The sequence below is a fragment of the Symphalangus syndactylus genome, chromosome 1, assembly GCF_028878055.3.
Source record: "Symphalangus syndactylus isolate Jambi chromosome 1, NHGRI_mSymSyn1-v2.1_pri, whole genome shotgun sequence".
Classification (NCBI taxonomy): Eukaryota; Metazoa; Chordata; class Mammalia; order Primates; family Hylobatidae; genus Symphalangus; species Symphalangus syndactylus.
In genome coordinates, this window is record NC_072423.2 from 87,760,605 (window position 1) to 87,782,658 (window position 22,054).

At 40.8% G+C, this 22,054-nt stretch overlaps 1 protein-coding gene across 1 annotated transcript; it reads left to right on the forward strand.

Annotated features, from left to right (window-relative positions):
• Window positions 1-8,082: 8,082 nt before the first annotated feature.
• Window positions 8,083-20,910, forward strand: OR5AN1 (olfactory receptor family 5 subfamily AN member 1). The gene is made up of 2 exons (XM_055293929.2): window positions 8,083-8,460; window positions 13,653-20,910. Exon 2 carries the CDS (start codon window positions 13,666-13,668, stop codon window positions 14,599-14,601), a length of 936 nt encoding a protein of 311 aa, XP_055149904.2. The 5' UTR covers window positions 8,083-8,460; window positions 13,653-13,665; the 3' UTR covers window positions 14,602-20,910.
• The last annotated feature ends 1,144 nt before the right edge of the window (window positions 20,911-22,054 follow it).

Here is a 22,054-nt window from a genome sequence, read left to right on the forward strand (position 1 = left end):
GTAATCAAAGTCAGTTAACATGATGCCTCCAGCTTTGTTGTTTTTGCTTAGAATTTCCTTGGCTATTTGGGCTCTTTTTTTGTTCCATACAAATTTTAAAGTATTTTTTCTAATTCTGTTAAAAATGTTATTGGTAGTTTGATAGGAATAGCAATGAATCTGTGGATTTCTTTGGGAAGTATAACCATTTTAACAATACTGATTCTTCCTATCCATGAGCATGGAATGTTTTTCCATTTGTTTGTCTCAGATTTCTTTGAGCTGTGTTTTGTAATTCTTATCGTAGAGATCGTTCACCTCTCTGGTTAGCTGTATTTCTATGTTTTTATTCCTTTTGTGGCTATTGTGAATGGAACTGAATTTTTGATTTGGCTTTCAGCTTGGGTGTTGTTGGTGTATAGCAATGCTACTAATCTTCATACATTGATTTTGTATCCTAAAACTTTTCTGACATTGTTTATCAGATCTAAGAACTTTTGGGCAAAGACTAAGGAATTTTCTAGGTATAGAATCATATTGTCTGCAGACAGAGATAGTTTGACTTCCTCTCTTCCTATTTGGATAACTTTTGTTTTTCTTCTCTTGCCTGGTTGCTCTGGCCAGGACTTCCAATAATAGGAATGGTGTGAGTGAGCATTTTTTTCTACTTCCAGTTCTCAAGGGGAATGTTTCCAGATTTTGCTCATTCAGTATGATATTGGCTGTGGGTTTGTCACAGACGGCTCTTATAATTTGAGACATGTTCCTTCAATGCCTAGTTTGTTGAAGCCTTTTAAAAAGAACAAATGTTGAATTTTATCAAAAGCCTTTTCCAAATCTATTAAGATGATCAAGTGGTTTTGTCTTTAGTTCTGTTTATGTGAAGAGTCACATTTGTTGATTTGTCTGTGTTGAACCAATGTTGCATCTCAGTGATAAAGCCTACTTGACTATGGTAGATTAGCTTTTTGATGTGCTCAACTACATGGAAACTGAACAACCTGCTCCTGAATGACTACTGGGTACATAACAAAATGAAGGCAGAAATAAAGATGCTCTTTGAAACCAACAAGAACAAAGACACAACATACCAGAATCTCTGGGACACATTCAAAGCAGTGTGTAGAGGGAAATTTATAGCACTAAATGCCCACAAGAGAAAGCAGGAAAGATCTAAAATTGACACCCTAACATCACAATTTAAAGAACTAGAGAAACAAGAGCAAACACATTCAAAAGCTAGCAGAAGGCAAGAAATAACTAACATCAGAGCAGAACTGAAGGAAATAGAGACACAAAAAAAAAAATTTCAAAAAATCAATGAATCCAGGAGCTGGTTTTTTGAAAAGATCAACAAAATTGATAGACTGCTAGCAACACTAGAAGAAAAGAGAGAAGAATCAAATAGATGCAATAAAAAATGATAAAGGGGATATCACCACCGATCCCACAGAAATGTAAACTGACATCAGAGAATACTATAAACACCTCTATGAAAACAAACTACAAAATCTAGAAGAAATGGATAAATTCCTCGACACATACAACCTCCCAAGACTAAACAAGGAAGAAGTTGAATCTCTGAATAGACCAATAACAGGCTCTGAAATTGAGGCAATAATTAATAGCTTACCAACCAAAAAAAAGTCCAGGACCAGACGGATTCACAATCAAATTCTACCAGAGGTACAAGGAAGAGCTAGTACCATTCTTTCTGAAACTATTCCAATCAACAGAAAAAGAGGGAATCCTCCCTAACTCATTTTATGAGGCCAGCCTCATCCTGATACCAAAGCCTGGCACAGACACAACAAAAAAAGAGAATTTTGGACCAATATCCCTGATGAACATCGATGCAAAAATCCTCAATAAAATACTGGCAAACTGAATCCAGCAGCACATCAAAAAGCTTATCTACCATGATCAAGTGGGCTTCATCCCTGGGATGCAAGGCTGGTTCAACATATGAAAATCAATAAACGTAATCCAGCATATAAACAGAACCAAAGACAAAAACCATAAGATTATCTCAATAGATGCAGAAAAGGCCTCTGACAAAATTCAACAACACTTCATGCTGAAAACTCTCAATAAATTAGGTATTGATGGGACATATCTCAAAATAATAAGAGCTATCTATGACAAACCCACAGCCAATATCATACTGAATGTGCAAAAACTGGAAGCATTCCCTTTGAAAATTGGCACAAGACAGGGATGCCTTCTCTCACCACTCCTACTCAACATAGTGTTGGAAGTTCTGGCCTGGGCAATCAGGCAGGAGAAGGAAATGAAGGGTATTTAATCAGGAAAAGAGGAAGTCAAATTGTCCCTGTTTGCAGATGACATGACTGTATAACTAGAAAACCCCATCGTCTCAGCCCAAAATCTCCTTAAACTGATAGGCAACTTCAGCAAAGTCTCAGGATACAAAATCAATGTGCAAAAATCACAAGCATTCTTATACACCAATAACAGACAAACAAAGAGTCAAATCATGAGTGAACTTCCATTCACAATTGCTTCAAAGAGAATAAAATACCTAGGAATCCAACCTACAAGGAACATGACGGACCTCTTCAAGGAGAACTACAAACCACTGCTCAATGAAATAAAAGAGAATACAAACAAATGGAAGAACATTCCATGCCCATGGGTAGGAAGAATCAATATCGTGAAAATGGCCATACTGCCCAAGGTCATTTATAGATTCAATGCCATCCCCATCAAGCTACCAATGACTTTCTTCACAGAATTGGAAAAAACTAGTTTAAAGTTCATATCTAACCAAAAAAGAGCCCACATTCCCAAGTCAATCCTAAGCCAAAAGAACAAAGCTGGAGGCATCACGCTACCTGACTTCAAACTATACTACAAGGCTACAGTAATCAAAACAGCATGGTACTGGTACCACAACAGAGACATAGACCAATGGAATAGAACAGAGCCCTCAGAAATAATGCTGCATATCTACAACTATCTGATCTTTGACAAACCCGACAAGAACAAGAAATGGGGAAAGGATTCCCTATTTAATAAATAGTGCTGGGAAAACTGACTAGCCATATACGGAAAGCTAAAACTGGATCCCTTCCTTACACCTTATACAAAAATGAATTCAAGATGGATTAAAGACTTAAGTGAGACCTAAAACCATAAAAACCCTAGAAGAACACCTAGGCAATACCATTCAGGACATAAGCATGGGCAAGGTCTTCATGTCTAAAACACCAAAAACAATGGCAACAAAAGCCAAAATTGACAAATGGGACCTAATTCAACTAAAGAGCTTCTGCACAGCAAAAGAAACTACCGTCAGAGTGAACAGGCAACCTACAAAATGGGAGAAAATTTTTGCAACCTACTCATCTGACAAAGGGCTAATATCCAGAATCTACAATGAACTCAAACAAATTTACAAGAAAAAAACAACCCCATCAACAAGTGGGCGAAGGATATGAATAGACCCTTCTCAAAAGAAGACATTTATGCAGCCAAAGACATGTGAAAAAATGCTCATCATCACTGGCCATCAGAGAAATGCAAATCAAAACCACAATGAGATACCATCTCACACCAGTTAGAATGGCCATCATTAAAAAGTCAGGAAACAACAGGTGCTGGAGAGGATGTGGAGAAATAGGAACACTTTTACACTGTTGGTGGGACTGTAAACTAGTTCAACCATTGTGGAAGTCAGTGTGGCAATTCCTCAGGGATCTTGAACTAGAAATACCATTTGACCCAGCAATCCTATTACTGGGTATATACCCAAAGGATTATAAAACATGCTGCTATAAAGACACATGCACACATATGTTTATTGCAGCACCATTTACAATAGCAAAGACTTGGAACCAACCCAAATATCCAACAATGATAGACTGGATTAGAAAATGTGGCACATGTACACCATGGAATACTATGCAGCCATAAAAAATGATGAGTTCATGTCCTTTGTAGGGATGTGGCTGAAGCTGGAAACCATCATTCTCAGCAAACTATCACAAGGACAAAAAACCAAACACCGCATGTTCTCACTTGTAGGTGGGAACTGAACAATGAGAACACATGGACGCAGGAAGGGGAACATCACACACCGGGGCCTGTTGCGGGGTAGGGGGAGGGGGGAGGGATAGCATTAGGAGCTATACCTAATGTTAAATGACGAGTTAATGGGTGCATCACACCAACATGGCACATGTATACATATGTAACTAACCTGCACGTTGTACACATGTACCCTAAAACTTGAAGCATAGTTAAAAAAAAAAAAAATATCTTTTTCATTCTTTCATTTTCTGCCTATGTGTGTCCTTAAGCTAAAATGGCAAGTTTTCAACACTTATGATATTAATAAGACCTCTGTGACTTTTTCTCTTCTCTTTACAGACCTTCCATAATAAAAAAAAAAAAAGTTTACTTAATGATATTCCATAAGTCCTGTAGCCTGTCTTCACTTTTTTTGTTTGTTTGTTTGCTTTTTTCCCCCATGATTGGGTTATTTCAAAAGAACTGTCTTCAACTTCACATATTTGTTTTTCTTTGGCCATATATTCTGTTGAAGTCCTGAATTGTATTTTTAATTGTATTCATTCAATTTTTCAACCCCAAGATTTTCGTGTGTTTTTTTCTTAATGATATCTATCTCTTCATTGAATTTCTCATTTAGATCATAAATTGTGTTCCTGATTGTACTGAATTATATATCTATATTCCCCTGTACCTTGCTAACTTTCCTTAAGATCTCTATTTTAAATTTATTTTCCGCCAATTCATATGTTTTTATTTCTCTGGAGTCAGTTGCCAACACTTTACCATGTTACTTTGGTGGTGTTTTGTTTCTTGCTTTCTCATGTTTCCTAATTCCCTCCATTGTTGTCTAAGCATCTGGTGGAACAGTCACTTATTCCAAATTTATAGTTTATGTAGAGTTTCACGTGAAGACGGGTCCTAGGGTGTCACTTGGGAGGGTGTGTTGGCTCTGGTTCTGGATAGGCCCAGTAGTGTAGTCTGTGTACAGCTTCTTCAACTATAGTTAACATCAGTAATGACTGCAGGTGACTCAGTGGCCTAGGGCGCAGGTGTTTTGAGCAATGGTTTTGGCAGTGAAGATTATTAAAGTTCTTGGTGGCAAAGGTGTTAGGGGTCCTCCTGTTCTTACTTTCCCCATGGTGAAGAACCTTAGCTGAGAGAATCACTCATGGTGTTGGGTCTGACATGGATCACAAGCAGACTCAGTGAAACTGTGTTCCAGGGCTCAGAATGATTTTGAAACGGCTGAGGTCTTGGGATTCTGTGCTCAGTGTCTTGCTGAACTACTGTGGCACCTGTAATGTGGGCTCAGGTTCCCTCTCTGGAACATAAGTAAACACAGCTCTCCAACAAATCTGGGGACTGTGACTCGGAGGCATTCCCCAATAGCCTAGTCCCAAAAAGCAGGGATGTAGCTGTGACTCTGATCCTGGGAATCAGTGTACAGCACTGACACAGCTCTAAGGAAGAAGGGGTGTTCCAGAGACTCAAGCCATGGCTAGTGGGGCATAACTGTCAGTCCCCACACTAATGAGGCACAGTATCAACTTGGGCATCAGGGGAGTGGGTATCTTGTAATGATGACTCTGGAAGTAGGAAAAGGCAGTAGCCTAGGCTCCATAAGTCTCGGTGCAGCAGCAGCAAGAATGCAGGAATGATGGGGTAGAGCTCTGGTTTGTTCTCTGGGGCTTGGGGAGCAGGGCAACAATGGTCCTACTCCCTAGGGAGGCAGGGAGCCTCAGCATGGCAGATTCTACAAGGGAATCCAGATTCAGGGAGGTGGGGATCTGTGGCTGTTTGACCCAGAGAGCAGGAGTCACAGCTCAGCCAAGGCTCTGTTTCCCTGGAGATCGGGACAGCACATCAGCTCAGGTGCCTGGGAGGTGGCTGCTTCACTGGGCCCTAGGCCTGGGGCCCCATGGGGCTGGGTGTGTGACTAATCCACAGGGCCAGGATTGCTGGTCCCCAAAGGACAGGATTCTGTCTTGACTCAGGCAGGGTGGCTCTGCTATACTGGACTCTGAGTCCCCAAGGGACAGGCACCACATGGGCTTAGTTGCTGGGGTATAGCTGCTCTGCTATAGGGGCAGAAGGTCAGGTTCCTGAAGGAGCAGGAGCCACTAGGCAGAGGTGCAAATCTGTGACTGCTCCACTGGGCCTGAACTTTTGGTTTCTGGCAGGCAACATGCCACATCAGCTTAAGCACCTAGGGCATGTGGCTTCTCTGCTGGGCACAGGCTTTGAGTAGGCAAGGGATGAGATGCAGCAGCAAATGGGATGGGGGAGACTGTCAGCTTGTTCCCAGACAGTGTGAAGCTGCAGCAGCTTGTTCCTAAGGCACAGGAAGATTAAACAGCTTGTTCTTAGGTGACAGGTAGCTGCAGCAGCTCAGCTGGTAAATGGTGCACTGTCGCTGTGTGAGTGTGATGCAATAATGGCAGAGCCTGAGGGACGAAGGGGTGCAGTGGCTATGGGCCCTTGGAACAGTAGCTCCACTTTCAAGATTGCATAGTGGCAGCTTGGACCACAGAGAGAGCATATGAGATGGGCTCCATCTCTGGAGTCGTGCAGCCTTTGGAACCCCAGGCAGCCTCCTAAGCTGGGCACAGGGCCTATGAGGACCACAGGACTCATAAGTAGTGAAAACTGTAGGTGTCCATGACAGTGATGGGGGCTGCTGTGGCCTCCTGCTTACCTTTTCCTCACAGGGAGAAACCCATTCCTGGTTCCAAGCTGATCCCCACTGGAGGGAATGGGTGGCAGAAGCAAGGTGGTTTCTTCCTGCTCTAGGTGGCCATCCTGAGTTACTGTGCACCGCAAAATTTCCACCGCTCCCTTGCTGTACTCCAGCATTCTCCCTTAGCTACTCAGGTCAAGTTGTGGCTGCTTGTTGTTTTGGTACTTTTTTATGGGGGTAATGAACAGTAGCCACCTGTAATTGACCATTTTGCTAACATTACTCTGAATCTGTTCATTTATTTTATTTCTAATTGTTAAGCATTTATTTATATTCCAATAAAAATAAAATAACACAATGTATAAAATAAAATATTTACATCCAAGCACAGACAGAAAGAGAGTAAGTGAATGAAAGAGAGAAATAGAGAAGAGAAGAGCACATGAAAAGGGAGCAGAGAAGAGAGGAGAGGAGAGAGGAGGGGAGAGAGGAGAGAAGAGAGGAGCAGAAGGAAAGGGAGGGGAGGGGAGCATGGTGCAGGAGGGCAATATTTGTTTGGATTTATTCCCAAATAACCCTGTTCCTTCCACCTTACCCTTTGAGCCTAGAGAAGGAGGTAAATTTTTAAAAAAAGAAGTAGGGGAGAAAAATATATAGGTGGAAAGGACCACTGTTAAGGTGAAGAGTTGGGGAGATTCCTAGAGGTGCAAGGAAGTCAAAGCCAGCAATTTATTGGCATAGGTGCACCTAGAGCATGCTTCATGGTAGCCTCCCAGAGACTGTGCAAGACCTCAGAAATCATGGCTATCGTGGCATGTCTAGGGAGACTGGACCCAAGTACCTGAGGCCTGAGCCTCCCAGGGATTCCAGGGCATTAACTTTGACCAGGAAACAGCAGAGGCACCAGACCTAGAGATATCATGGAGGCTCGGAGACAGACCAAGGTGATTTTTTTAAATGTGTAAGAGATATTTCTCTAGTCTAGAGTTTATGTGCTAAATGTCATTTATATTACATTAGCATTTATACAACATTTTACACTTCGTGTAGTTACATCACGTAGATTTGATTTTTCCTATACCCATGTGAGATTGGCAGGTGAGTTTTGGACTAGATGATCCCTATCTTCTTTCCAGCTCCAATGACTTCAAGTTTTGTAAAAAGTTGCAATCCTGACATCATGATAGGACGATAGGGAAATAGGGAATTGACCCACATAGCAAAGCGGGGCATGAGATCAGCAGGGACAAAAACTCCATGACAACCATGGCACCAGAGAGCAAGTACCTGGCATGCTTTCTCTCTCTAATTGGGCTTTCTCTCTCTAATTGGTTTTTCTCCTTTCATCTCTGCTCTCAGAGGCACATTTAAAAGGATCCCCACTTGAGGCCATCTCCCTTGCTGTGAGTGGACAGCCAATTTTGTAGTCAAACATGCTCATCTTGGAGTGTGATATGCCCACCTGAAAAATTTTGTTGGAAAAGAAATAAGCAATTTCAACCTTTGGCAATAACTTTGTCTTCTTGGGGGACCTGGGTCAAGGTCACAGGACAAGACTTAGAACAGTGGATTCTGTACCGTCTCAATATCCATGTAATTCTTCCAGTAAGGACACACATGGAACAGAGTTTATGGTCCTCAGTCTCTCTCATTCCTCAACTCTTCCCTCTTCCTCACTTCCACATTCTGTACCTAAAGTTCTTTGCTGGATTGTCTTTCTCCTTACTCAACCTTCTGTAAAAACAAAAACCTCAAACATAAAATTTCAGGTATTATTCTGGAGTGAGGGATGGGTATTGAATTCTTATTTTCTTTTTTTCACCTGTAAAATGGGGATGTTGGAATAATCTATAGTCAAATATAAGTTGTCTATAAAGCCTGAAAGATGAATCAAAAATAATAATTTACTGAGTTTCAGAGGAATTTCCTAAGATCAAAAACTGCTTGGGTATGTTTCCCAGTTTTCTCCACCCCAAGGATCCTTTTAATTTAATATTTACCTTTCAGGATTCTGTTTTCAAAATGCTAATAATTAACTTGATTCTGTTTAAATACATAGCTTTGATTTATGATCTCTGAATAGCAAGAGACACACTGAGTCTTAATGATATGACGGAGTACCCCTATATAGGGCTATTAGAACTTCTGAAATCTTCAAATTGCTCTCTGTTGTAATTTTTGGAGACCCTGGAATCTGAAGACACCATCCTGGGCAACACAGAGATACCCACTCCAAGCACAAGAAGCGTTGGTTTAAATATTCCTTGTAACCTTCTTGTACGTATATCGTTTTTATTCAGCAACGTTTCTGGCTTTACCTGATTTTGTACCCTGCACAACTTCGCAAACTGACCATGTCCTTATTAGATTAGCACTGGATAGGATTTTGATCACCTACATTCATCTAGTAAAATCTTTAACCAATATTTACATCAATTATCTTTTCCTCTGCGAATTGTCTCGGGAGATGGTGAACATATGCAAGGAATTAATCAAAGAGAGTGAATATATCCAGAGTTTTTCTTTTTCTCTAGCTTATCAAATGTCAACAAGGTAAGTTTTCAGGATAAATTTTATCATGAATAAGAAAAGCAATCCACAACTCCTTGTTCTTTACTGGAAATGGTAGATTACATAGAGTACATTTAATTATGTCTGCCTGTGTCATCAGAATGTAATAAAAAAGTAAGGAGTTTCAGTGCAACCAATTGATCAACAATTTGACTTATTTTCACTGAATTGACCAGTTATATTCGTGTTTGGGGGAGGTTATCTGTGAGAGCTTATATTTTAAAAATATTTCCATTAAATCTAACTCACCTTGGATAACATACCTGAGATATGGTATTAGAGGGTTTTCTTATTTTTAAATCTTTTTTTCATTTTTATTTTTATTTTTATTTTAAGTTCCGGGGTACATGTGCACGATGTTCAGATTTGCTACATAGGTAAATGTACGTCATCGTGGTTTTCTGAGCCTATCAACCCATCACCTAAGTATTAAGCCCAGCATGCATTAGCTATTTCTCCTAATGCTCTCCCTCCCCGCACTCCGCCCGCTGACAGGCCCCATTGTGTGTTATTCCTCTGGCTGTATCCATGTGTTCTCATAGTTCAGCTCCCACTTATAAGTGTGAAGATATGGTGTTTGGTTTTCTGTTCCTGCACTAATTTGCTGAGGATAATGACTCTGTATTCGTTTGCTGAGGATAATGGCTTCCAGCTCCATCCATATCCCTGCAAAGGACATGATCTCATTCCTTTTTAGGACTATTCTAACAGTAAACAGAAAGATTTCCAAGTTAACAAAACCATAATGGAAATAAAACAAAAATAAGATTTTCTAGTTTGACATCCAAGCTTGAGTGAAAGAACCATTTATTAATGTGTTAAACACAAACTTGTTGAGTTCTGCAAATATTAGTATATACAATGCTTAGCATTAAGTGACCAAACGTCTCTACTTATCGGTGTGCTCTATACAGTCAGCGTTCTCAGCTTGACGGTACTTGGTGGTGCTGGAACAAAAAGCGGCATCGGGAATTGACAATTCAGCTATGTGGGAGATAACACAATGCTACAAGATAGAAAGAAATACAATCATTTGTCAACAATATTCTTCAGTCTGGTTTAGAAATCATAAATAATTGTATTAAGAGCTCCTTGATACTTCAGTACTAGTTCTTCCTTTATTCCCCTTTAAGAGAGAAGTGATGATGGGAATGATCATTGCTAACATTTTTTGAGGCATTATTGTTTTTGTTTTTTGTTTTGAGATGGAGTCTCACTCTGTTGCCCAGGCTGGAGTGCAGTGGCACAATCTAGGTTCACTGCAACCTCCGCCTCCCGGGTTCAAGCAATCACCCTTCTCAGCCTGGCGAGGAGCTGGGACTACAGGCATGCGCCACAACGCCTGGCTAATTTTTGTATTTTTCGTAGAGGCGGAGCTTTACCATGTTAGCCAGACTGGTCTCAAACTCCTGACCTCAGGCAATCCACCTGCCTCAGCCTCTCATAGTGCTGGGATTACAGGTCTGAGCCACCGCGTCTGGCCGAGGCCTTATTGTTTTAAGCCCTTTATGTCATTCCATCCTTGCAACAACCCTTTGAGGTTTAATGATTATCAGCTTCACTTATAGATGAAGCAACTGAGGTACAGAGAGGTTAATCATGTGCTAAACATCACACAGCCAGCAAGTAAGATTCAGGAAAGTCTACTCTCTCACATTCTATCTCTTTCTCCCCCTTTTTCTCTGTCCTTTCCCTCTTCCTTCCTCCTCCCCCTTTCTCCACCCTATTAATGATTTTTACATTTAATAATATTTTTATCATAAATGTAGAAGCTGTAGGAAAACAAGAGAATGCAGATAAGTATAAAGAAGAAAATCAAAATGATACCATTCATTACTTTTAATGTTTGACATTATAAATGGTTTGTAAGGGGTGTGTGTGTGTGTGTGTGTGAGAGAGAGAGAGAGACAGAGAGAGAGAAGAGAGTGGGGGAAGGAGAGAGAGCTCACGCATGCAAAAGAGTTTATAAAAAGCAAATGACTTTTCTCCAGAAAAGTAGAACTACCTTGTGCACTCATCAGTGGTCATATGAGTGCCCATTCCTTACTGATTTATACAATATCTTATATATTAAGATAATAATATTAAGATATATTATTAAGATATAATATTAAGATATATTATTAAGATAATAATTATATTGTCTTTTTCTGTTTTATCACTATTTTCCCCCATTCATCAATTGTCTTTCGAACATGCTTTATATAAGGGTTTTTTCTGCCGTAACCAAGTTTTAAATTGCTTTGCCATATTTTTTCTCTTGTAATTTCTGTTTTATTGTTATTTAATATCACTTCCATCCCAAGATTATATAAATGCACATCTATTTATTCCTCAAATACTCTTTTACTCATAGTGAGGCAGGCCTCACCGACCATTTATAGAAGAGTTTGCTCTTTCACTATCAATTGAAAATACTTTTTCATATATAAAATTCTTACCAACACGTATTTATTTATGAAATTTTTATTTGTTCTTTTGGCACATGTCTATTATTATAAGAATAATGAATTATCAATGTTAATAATACTTTTTCATATATGAAAGTTAAAATCCTTTCTAATTATCCATCTTTTTCAAAATCTTCTTGGCTATTATCATTGATTTCCCTTTGATCTCAAGAAAGGACAGCCTGAGTATGGAGCAGAGTGAATGTACATTATCCACACATACCTTTGGTTGGTGCAATTACTTTTACACCAACCTAATACTATAAGTCTGTTGGTAAGCTCTAACTTGCTGATTGTATCTACCAAAAGATGAAAAGATATACCTCTGTATTATTAGAGAATTGAAATATTTACTTTGACCTTTTCTCTAATTAAGATCCATCATAATTTGATGCTGGTTTTCCATCAACCTAGTGTACTCAAAGGCAAGCAAACTGAAGAAAAAATGGCTTATGTGGCTTATATCATCATGGCTTTAGGTGGTTTAACCGGCATGGACACTACGTCTGAATCTACACCTGCCTAGAGGCAATGATGCCTGGCTGTCTATAGGGCTGATGCTGTCTCATGAATTTCCTCAAATTAACCCATGAAAATATTACTTTTCACATTCCTACCCACAGGTATACCTGCCACTCATGGTTATTTGTAAGCAATCCATGATAACAATAGCCAGTCTCTATTGAACAATTGCTGTATACCTAATTGTGTGCTAAGTTTTTGCATGAATTTTCACTTATAACCTTCCCAGTAACCTGGGAAGTTAGAAGCTTTTCTTGTCCTTACATTATTAGTAGTAAATTAAGCTTAACGTTTTTATGTCACTGGTACAAGTTAATAGAAGGAGAAGGTATTGGAAATAAACTCCAAAGTCCCAACCCTTAGCCACATTGCTATGCTGTTTCCCAGATACCCTAAAATTGAGACAATATTTGGGGCCAAGATTGAGCTGCACTAGCCTCCTTCTGGAATGCTTTGTATGAAGGCTTCCCTGAGAAGACTTATTCCAAAACTTTATTGGGCACCCATGCTCTGTCTGCCTCAAAATGTTATCCAAATTTATGATATTATTGTTAAGGCCAGTTTGGATATGTTATATTAAATACATTTTTATTAAAATAGGAGAAGTTATTATAAAAAGGGAAAGCAATTTTTCTAAAAGGTAAAATAAAAAGTATTTTAAATCTACTTAGATAACAATCCAAGACAGGACAGTTGTCCATCAAATATACTTTGGAAGGATGCCATTTAAGCTTTCATAATTTTTGTTGTTGTTGTTGAGACAGAGTCTCGCTCTGTCGCGTAGGTTGGAGAGCAGTGGCGAGATCTCACCTCACTGCAACCTCTGCCTCCTGGGTTCAAGCAATTCTCCTGCCTCAGCCTCCCAAGTAGCTGGGATTACAGGCCTGCGCAACCACGCCTGGCTAATTTTTGTATTTTTAGTAGAGATGGTGTTTTGCCATTTTGGCCAGGCTGGTCTCAAACTCCTAACTAAAGGTGATCCACCCACCTCAGCCTCCCAAGGTGCTAGGATTACAGGCATGAGCCAACATGCCCGGCCTAAGCTTTCATAATTTTAAAGCAACAGTTATATAATGAATCACCAGAGGTCTTTTTGAAGGAAAACTATTAATTAGTGATCTTTACCTTGTATGTAATACTCTCAGCATTTCCATAGCGTATTTTTTAAAAATTGCCAGTCAACTTTTAAAATATATTTTTTAATTCTCAGGATACTCCATGAATTAATCAAGAACCTGAAATATTGTGCAGGTACATGCTGACAATTCAAGAAAAGTTGGGATCTTTCCATCAGAAGAGTGAAACATTTCTCATTTTCCAGTGCTTGTTGGAAGAAAAGATGTACGCATAGGAAGATGGTAATGTTATCACTTCACCTGAGTTAGCAATCCATTCTCTTGTCTCCTTTCTGATATTAGGAGCACCAAGCCAATGACTGGGGGAGGAAATATTACAGAAATCACCTATTTCATCCTGCTGGGATTCTCAGATTTTCCCGGGATCATAACGGTGCTCTTCACTATATTCCTGGTGATCTACATTATATCTCTGGCCTGGAACCTGTCCCTCATTGTTTTAATAAGGATGGATTCCCACCTCCATACACCCATGTATTTCTTCCTCAGTAACCTGTCCTTCATAGATGTATGCTATATCAGCTCCACCGTCCCCAAGATGCTCTCCAACTTCTTACAGGAACAGCAAACTATCACTTTTGTTGGTTGTGTTATTCAGTATTTTATCTTTTCAACGATGGGACTGAGTGAGTCTTGTCTCATGACAGCCATGGCTTATGATCGTTATGCTGCCATTTGTAACCCCCTGCTCTATTCATCCATCATGTCACCCACCCTCTGTGTTTGGATGGTACTGGGAGCCTACATGACTGGCCTCACTGCTTCTTTATTCCAAATTGGTGCTTTGCTTCAATTCCACTTCTGTGGGTCTAATGTCATCAGACATTTCTTCTGTGACATGCCCCAACTGTTAATCTTATCGTGTACTGACACTTTCTTTGTACAGGTCATGACTGCTATATTAACCATGTTCTTTGGGATAGCAAGTGCCCTAGTTATCATGATATCCTATGGCTATATTGGCATCTCCATCATGAAGATCACTTCAGCTAAAGGCAGGTCCAAGGCATTCAACACCTGTGCTTCTCATCTAACAGCTGTTTCCCTCTTCTATACATCAGGAATCTTTGTCTATTTGAGTTCCAGCTCTGGAGGCTCTTCCAGCTTTGACAGATTTGCATCAGTTTTCTACACTGTGGTCATTCCCATGTTAAATCCCTTGATTTACAGTTTGAGGAACAAAGAAATTAAAGATGCCTTAAAGAGGTTGCAAAAGAGAAGGTGCTGCTGAGTTTACAGATTCTGAGATTTCTGCCAGATATGGCCCATCAGAATCCCCTTAACCCACAAAATATGATCATGAATGGACTATAACAAAATTCATGCTGCCTACTGCCTTTTTGACAAAGAAGGCTTGATTTGATGCAGAAAATATGCCAATATGGACCAACAGATGACTCAATGCCACAGACATCAGGATCTTTAGGTCCTGGAGGTTCATTATTTTTATCCTACATCAGGTGTGGCCTCATCATTTATTAATTTGTCCAAAAGTATTTGTGAAACAACAAGATTTAGAAATCTTTTGTTTCCTGTGGCTTCTCAGGTCAAAGATGGCTCAATGTTAAGAATTTGCCACTAGAGAAATGAGGCCTGGCACAGTCGCCCAGGAGTTTAGAAACGTCATCTCCCATATATGCTGATACAGCATAATAAAGACATGGTGGTAACCATTGATTATTCTGTGTTTCTGGACAGGAGAGAATAAACAGACAGAGGGGTTCTGCCATTGGAAAGGGAAAAAAGCAATGTATTGGCCTGGTTGTGTCTTTAAGAAAGAGCAACATGAGATACCTGCAGTTTGCCTAAGACCTCTCTCAGCACTAATCATCTGATACATATTTGGCAATTTCCTTGCCTACACTAGCTGTAGCATTAGAAAGAAGGAGGTGATTTTAATCATGAAGTGGGGTAGAAACAAGGATATGGTCCCTGCAATGACATTTACTTATGAGTCTGATGATTTGATTTCTTGTATCTAGAGCCTACTGGGAAATTATAATGGAGATGATATTCAAAGTTCACAGCCAATAGCAACATCTGATACTGTTGAACTCAAACTTTCTTTTTCTCCCCCACTAAATTTAGAAAATTTACTCTTGTTTGACTGGGTAACTATTGAATCCAGGAAAGGATGAAAGAAACATGGGTCAAAGGTATCTCAGTCAAGTGCAACCTAGACAAGCTAACCTGCAGTCATGTTCAGAAAAGTCATGCATTTAAGCCTACTCTACATCAGCCAGTCCCAGCTGATCTCCAGGTGATCTGAGGATACATGAGTGGCAATAAATAAATATTGCAGTCAGCACTGGATTTTGCGGTTTGTTATACAGCAGTAGTTAACCAATATACTTCATAATTTAAAATTAAAAATTTTCCCCTTTACCGAACTGCCTGGCTTCAAATTCAGGCTCTGCCACCTCCAAGCTGTGTGATGCTGGGCAAGCCACACAATCTTTTGTGCCTCAGTTTTCTCATTTGTAAAATTGAGATATTATATATCTATTTTGGAGTTGTTTAGGATGATTGAGCTGATACTTATTCAAAACTCAAAGTAGGGACCCCAGCATATAATAAACTCTATACATGAGTCATGTATTATTATTTATTGAGTGCTTTCTATGTTCAAAGAATTTAAATGGTTTCAGTTGAGCTAAGTTTTATTGTTATACCAACTTCATAGATGAATAAACTTAGGCCAGAGGAATTCAGAAACACAGCTAGTAAGTGAAGGGGTGGGAATCCAAACTAACATTGCAGATATCAAAGCCTCCTCCCTTCTTCAATACCCCTTAATGTATAAGGTGCCAAATTGCTTATTAATATACAAGGTAAATATTAATAAAATAAAGCAATATTTATGAGATGCAGCCAATGCTAAAATCAGAAGAAACAATCTTTCGAAAAGAAATACAATAAAGTAACAAAGCTGTGAATTGGAAAAAAATTGAAAAAGGAATGCCAATTCAAACCTTAAGAAAACTAGGGGATGAGTGGAGGAGTGGGCAAGATGGTTGACCAGAAGCAGCTAGTGTGTGTGGCTGTCATGGAAAGGAAAAGAAGGGGTGAGCATTAGGTCTTTGCAACCCTCACGTCAGGAGATCTCCTTGTGAACCCACTCCACCAGGGCTTTCAGTCTTCAGTCTAACACACAGAGCTACCTGGAGTCTTGGCAGAGCAGCCACTCAGGCCCGCATGGAGACCTCGACCTCAAAGGCTTAGATACTTGGGTTTTCTGGTAAAAGTAGCTGCAGCTCCAGCAAAGTTGGAGGTTAGACTCCTGTATATACTCCTAGGAAAGAGGCTGAATCCAGGGGGATTAACAGCAACAACCCACAGGCCCCACTTCCATGGCACCTCACAAGATAAGATCCACTGGCTTGGAATTCCAGCCAGCTACCAGTGGCGGCATTGCACCTCCCTAAGAAGGAGCTCAATGGGAAGAGCTGGGCTGTCATCTTTGCTGTTCAGATGACTTAGCTGTTCCAGCCTTTGGGCTTTGAAGAATCTGAGCTGATCAAGGGTGGAAGAGAACCCCCAGCCTAGCATAGCACAGCTGCTCTACCCAAACATAGCCAGACTGTGCTTTAGGTGGGTGTCCAATCCCATTACTCCTCACTGGGCAGGACGTCCCAACTGGGGCCTGCAGCCACCCCCACCAAGCTCTCCAGCTGACAAAGATTTGAATTATCCCTGAGATGGCACTCCCATAGGGAGAAGTGGGTTACCATCTTTGCTGTTTTGGTGACTTAGCAACTCCAGCCTTTGGGCTTTGAAGTGTCTGAGACTACTGAGGACTGAAGTAGACCCCCAACACAGCACAGCTATTCTACCAAAACGTGGCCAGACTGCTTTTTTAAGTGCTTCCTGACCCTGTTCCTCCTCACTGGGTGGAACCTCTCAACTAGGCTCTCCAGCCACTTCCTACAGCTGCTTTGGGCCAGCAAAAGCTGTATACCTCCTGGGACAAAGCTCTCAGAGGAAGGGACAGGCCACTATCTTTGCTGTTTCACAGCCTTCACTGGTGACACCTCCAGGTTCTGGGAAATCTGAGGTGACTAGGTACTGGAGCAGGCCCCAAGCATATAACAGCAGCCCTATGGAAAAGTGGCCAGAGTGTTACGAGGGTTTCCATTCCCATATCTTCTCACCAGGAAAATCCTCAGGCCTGGGCTTCCAGCCACCACCAGCCAGAACTATCAAGCCAGTACCAAATCAGCAACTCCCTAGACAGAGCTTCCGAGGTCAGCTGAAAGTTTCTATCCACTGCCTCTGCAGTGGAACTGCCTTTGACACCCTCCGACTAATGAAGGAGCAAAGACACTAAGTGCTTTATCCACACCTCTAACAATCTGCAGTCAACCCAAGGAGAAGAGGCTTGTCTGTCTCTCACTGGTCCCACACACTCCCCACCACTCATCACCAGACAGAGAACCCCTGGCTTGGGCCCACAACACATACCCTCTATCTTGGGCTGGCTGCACTGAGTGATTGCTGACCTGCATCTCTCTGGGGTGGAGCCCCTAGGAGTCAAACAAATGACCCTTAGCCACAACCATTACGAAGATCTCTTTCACTGCTGTCTCTAAGCTGGGGAAGGAACACAAACACAAAGATCTCCCCAGAGCTGCAGTGGGCAGCCCAGGAGTGCTGAATCAGAAACTACAGCCAGCACTCAGGGGGAGAGGAACCCACACTTTCAGAGCACTGAGAGGGAACACTGCTGCAATTGTGAGGAAACACAGGGGAGCCACACAACAGAGCAAGAGTCTTCCAGATGGCCCGTAAGCCTACGTATCACCTGCTGAATCACACCTCAAAGCTTCAACACCAAATATATCTCACTAGCATATCCCCCTCTGAAACCAGAGATAAGAAGTGAGCTTCAAATAAAGACCCCACACAAAGCCTTGGCCCAGTGAAAACATCCAGAAAATAAGTCGATTGACTGTACTCAAACTACTCTGCAGTTAAAGAAACACCCACATGCAGAGATGAGAAAAAAAATGTAAGAACTCTGGTAACTCAAATGGCCAAAATATCATATGTTCTCCAAATGATCACACCAGTTCTCCAACAAAGGTTCTTAACCAGGCCAAACTGGCTAGAATGACAGAAATAGAATTCAGAATATGGATAGAAAAAAGATCATTGAAACTCAGGAGGATGGCAAAATCCAATCCAAGAAAAATATGAATCACAATAAAGTGACACAAAAGCTGAAAGAAAAATAGCCAATATAAAAAAGCACTTAGTGGGTCTAACAGAGCTGAATAACACAATACAAGGATTCCACAATACAATCAAAAGTATTAAGAGCAGAATAAACCAAGCTGAGGAAACAATCTCGGAACTTGATGCTGGTTCTCTGAAATAAGACAGTCAGACACAAATAAAGAAAAAAAAAAAGAAATGAACAAAGCCTCCAAGAAGTATGGGTTATGTAAAGAGGCCAAATCTACAAGTAACTGGCATCCTTGAAAGGGAGAGGTAGAAAGAAAACAACTTGGAAAATATATTTCAGAATATTGTCCATGAAAATATCCCCAACCTTGTTAGAGAGGACAACAGTCAAATTCAGTAAACACAGAGAAGTCCTGCAAGATTCTACACAAGAAGATAATCGCCAAGACACATAATCATTATATTTTCCAAGGTCAAAATAAAATAATGTTAAAACAGCTATAAGGAAACGGTGAGTCATCTACAAAGGGATCCCCATCAGGCTAACAGCAGACCTCCCCACTGGTACCCTAGAAGCCAGAAGAGTTTGGGGTTTTATTTTCCACATTCTTAAAGAAAATAATCTTCAACCAAGAATTTCATATCCAGCCAAACTAAGCTCCTAAGTGAAGGAATAATACAATCCTTCTCAGATAAGCAAATGTTAAGGGACTTCATTACCACCAGACCTGCCTTACAAGAGATCTTGAAAGGAGCAGTAAATATAGAAAGGAAAAACTGCTACCAGCTAATACAAAAACACAGTTAAACACAGAGATCAGTGTCACTATCAAGCAACCACACAATCAAGTAAACATAATAACCAGCTGACAGCACAATGACAGAATCAAATGCACACATATCAATAATAACCTTGAATGTAAATGGGCTAAATGCCCCACTAAAAAGGCACAGAGTGGCAAGCAGGATAAAAAAAGCAAGACCCAATGGTATACTGTTTTCAAGAGACCATCTCACATGTAAGACACACATAGGCTCAAAATAAAGGGAAGGAGAAACTTCCATGGCTGATTTGTTACTGTTGCTGCCAAATGTCACAGACTGAAGGAATCAAAATTGTAAAAATTTCTATTCTAACCAATTAATGTATGAATTATGTGAAATAAAAATCACAATCACAACATACTTGCTTGTGGAAACGAAAAGTTGATTATGAAATTAATACGGAAAAGAGCAAAGTATATCCAAGATATTCTTGCCTTTATAAATATCAATGTATTCAGAAGCTATATAAGTGACATAAGCAAGATGGGGAGTCGGGGATCTCAGCCCTCATCACCCACAGAAAACAACTGGACAGCTATCTGTGCATGAAAATTTCTGTAGCAAGGCTCTGGAGTCCAGTTAAGAAGCTGCAGCAACACAGTGAAGACAAGAGAATGAACATGTTAGTCAGAGTTCTCCAGAGAGACAAAACCAATAGGATATCTCAGAGGAGTTCCTGAACTCCTTAAAATTGTTGGAAAAATATTCTGTATATATACATCTTTTTTGATGAAAGCTTTACATCATTTGGATTCACAGGAAGGACCATGAGATAACCACTGTGATAGCTCTAGGCTGTTATCTTGTAGGCTTTTTCTTTTCACATGTGTTATCTCCACACAGTTTGGTTCTTTTGTTTTAGTATTGGTGTGTATGTGGAGTATTCCTTTTTCTTTTAAACAAAGGTAAGACTAGACTTTCTCTGAATATGCTATTTTGCAACTTGGCTTTTTTTTCCACTAAAGATAGCCTTCCAGTTCAGCACATAAAGATAAACATTTTTAATGTTTGCATAGTGTCCCTGCTTAATATTACATAGAGTAGCTGGGTCATAATTATTTAATCAGTACTCAAAAACATAGTATGAGTGCAAAAATGTTCACTGATTTGGAGAGAAAGATTGTGTTATGGCAAGTTAGAAGAAACAGGATATGTGAAGGTGAAGAATTCAGAGGAACCTCTATAGATCACCACCTTAGGGAAAAAAAGACAAAATAAGGATTGGAAAACTGCAGAATGTTTAAATTTGTTGCCACCAAAGCTAAAAGCACAATTTGTGCAGAAGGAGTTACCAATGCAGCTAAGGCTATCCTGCATCTATGCTCCAGCTTCCAGGACTCCTCTCTATGCCAGAGACATTATAATAACAGAGAAAACAACAACAACAACTACAACCTACAAATAAAGGATGTAAAATAAATTATAATACAAGGCAAGGCTGCATGTAGTCTAGCTAAGCCCATCTTGAGGGAAAGTCCAGGGACAAATTTGGAAAAAGTTATAGGATAGGCAACAGATAAAGGTATGAAGTCATAAAGGAAAGAATTTGAGCAATGTGTTAAAGAGCAATACTGGTAACTGCCCTGGGTGTGCCTGCCTACCAGACACCCAATCTTGCAAGACCGACATTAAAAGTCTTGCTTCCACTGTTGTTTGTGTCTCCAAGTCCATTCTTTGAGTTTTGACAGGTGAATGTGTTTCTTGCAATCAATTTCTAGAGAAGGCATAAAAGAATATTGCTGCCATTCTCCAGCCTCTGTCCCTATGATCAACCTCTAGCCTCCATGCCTTGTTCTGGCCAAAGAGAAAAGAAGGCTGAACTCCAGGGAATAAAAAAGCATGGTGGACTTCCATTCCAAGATGGCTGAATAGGAACAGCTCTGGTCTACAGCTGCCAGTGTGATCGACGCACAAGATGGTTGATTTCTGCATTTCCAACTGAGGTACCTTGTTCATCTCATTGGGAATGGTTAGACAGTGGGTGCAGTCCATGGAGGGTGAGCCAATGCAGGGCAGGGCATCGCCTAACCTGAGAAGTGCAAGGGGTTGGGGGATTTCCCTTTCCCAGCAAAGGGAAGCCATGACAGACTGTACCTGGAAAAAGGGGACACTCCCACCTAAATACTGCGCTTTTCCAATGGTCTTAGCAAACGGCACATCAGGAGATTATATCCTGCACCTGGCTCAGTGGGTCCATGCCCAAGGAGCCTTGCTCACTGCTAGTGCAGCAGTCTGAGATCGACCTGTGAGGCAGCAGCCTGGCAGGGGGAGGGGTGTCCACCATTGCTGAGGATTGAGTAGGTAAAGCAGCTGGGGAAGCTCAAACTGGACGGAGCCTACCACAGCTCACCAAGGCTGGCTGCCTCTGTTGACTCCACCTCTGGGGGCAGGGCATAGCTGAACAAAAGGCAGCAGAAACTTCTGCAGACTTAAATGTCCCTGTCTGACAGCTCTGAAGAGAGCAGTGGTTCTTCAAGCATGGTGCTTGAGCTCTGAGAACAGACAGACTGCCTCCTCAAGTGGGTCCCTGACCCCAATGTAGCCTAACTGGGAAACACCTCCCAGTAGGGCCTGACATGTCAAACAGGCGGATGCCCCTCTGGAACAAAGCTTCCAGAGGAAGGATGAGGCAGCGAGATTTACTGTTCTGCAATATTTGCTGTTCTGCAGCTTCC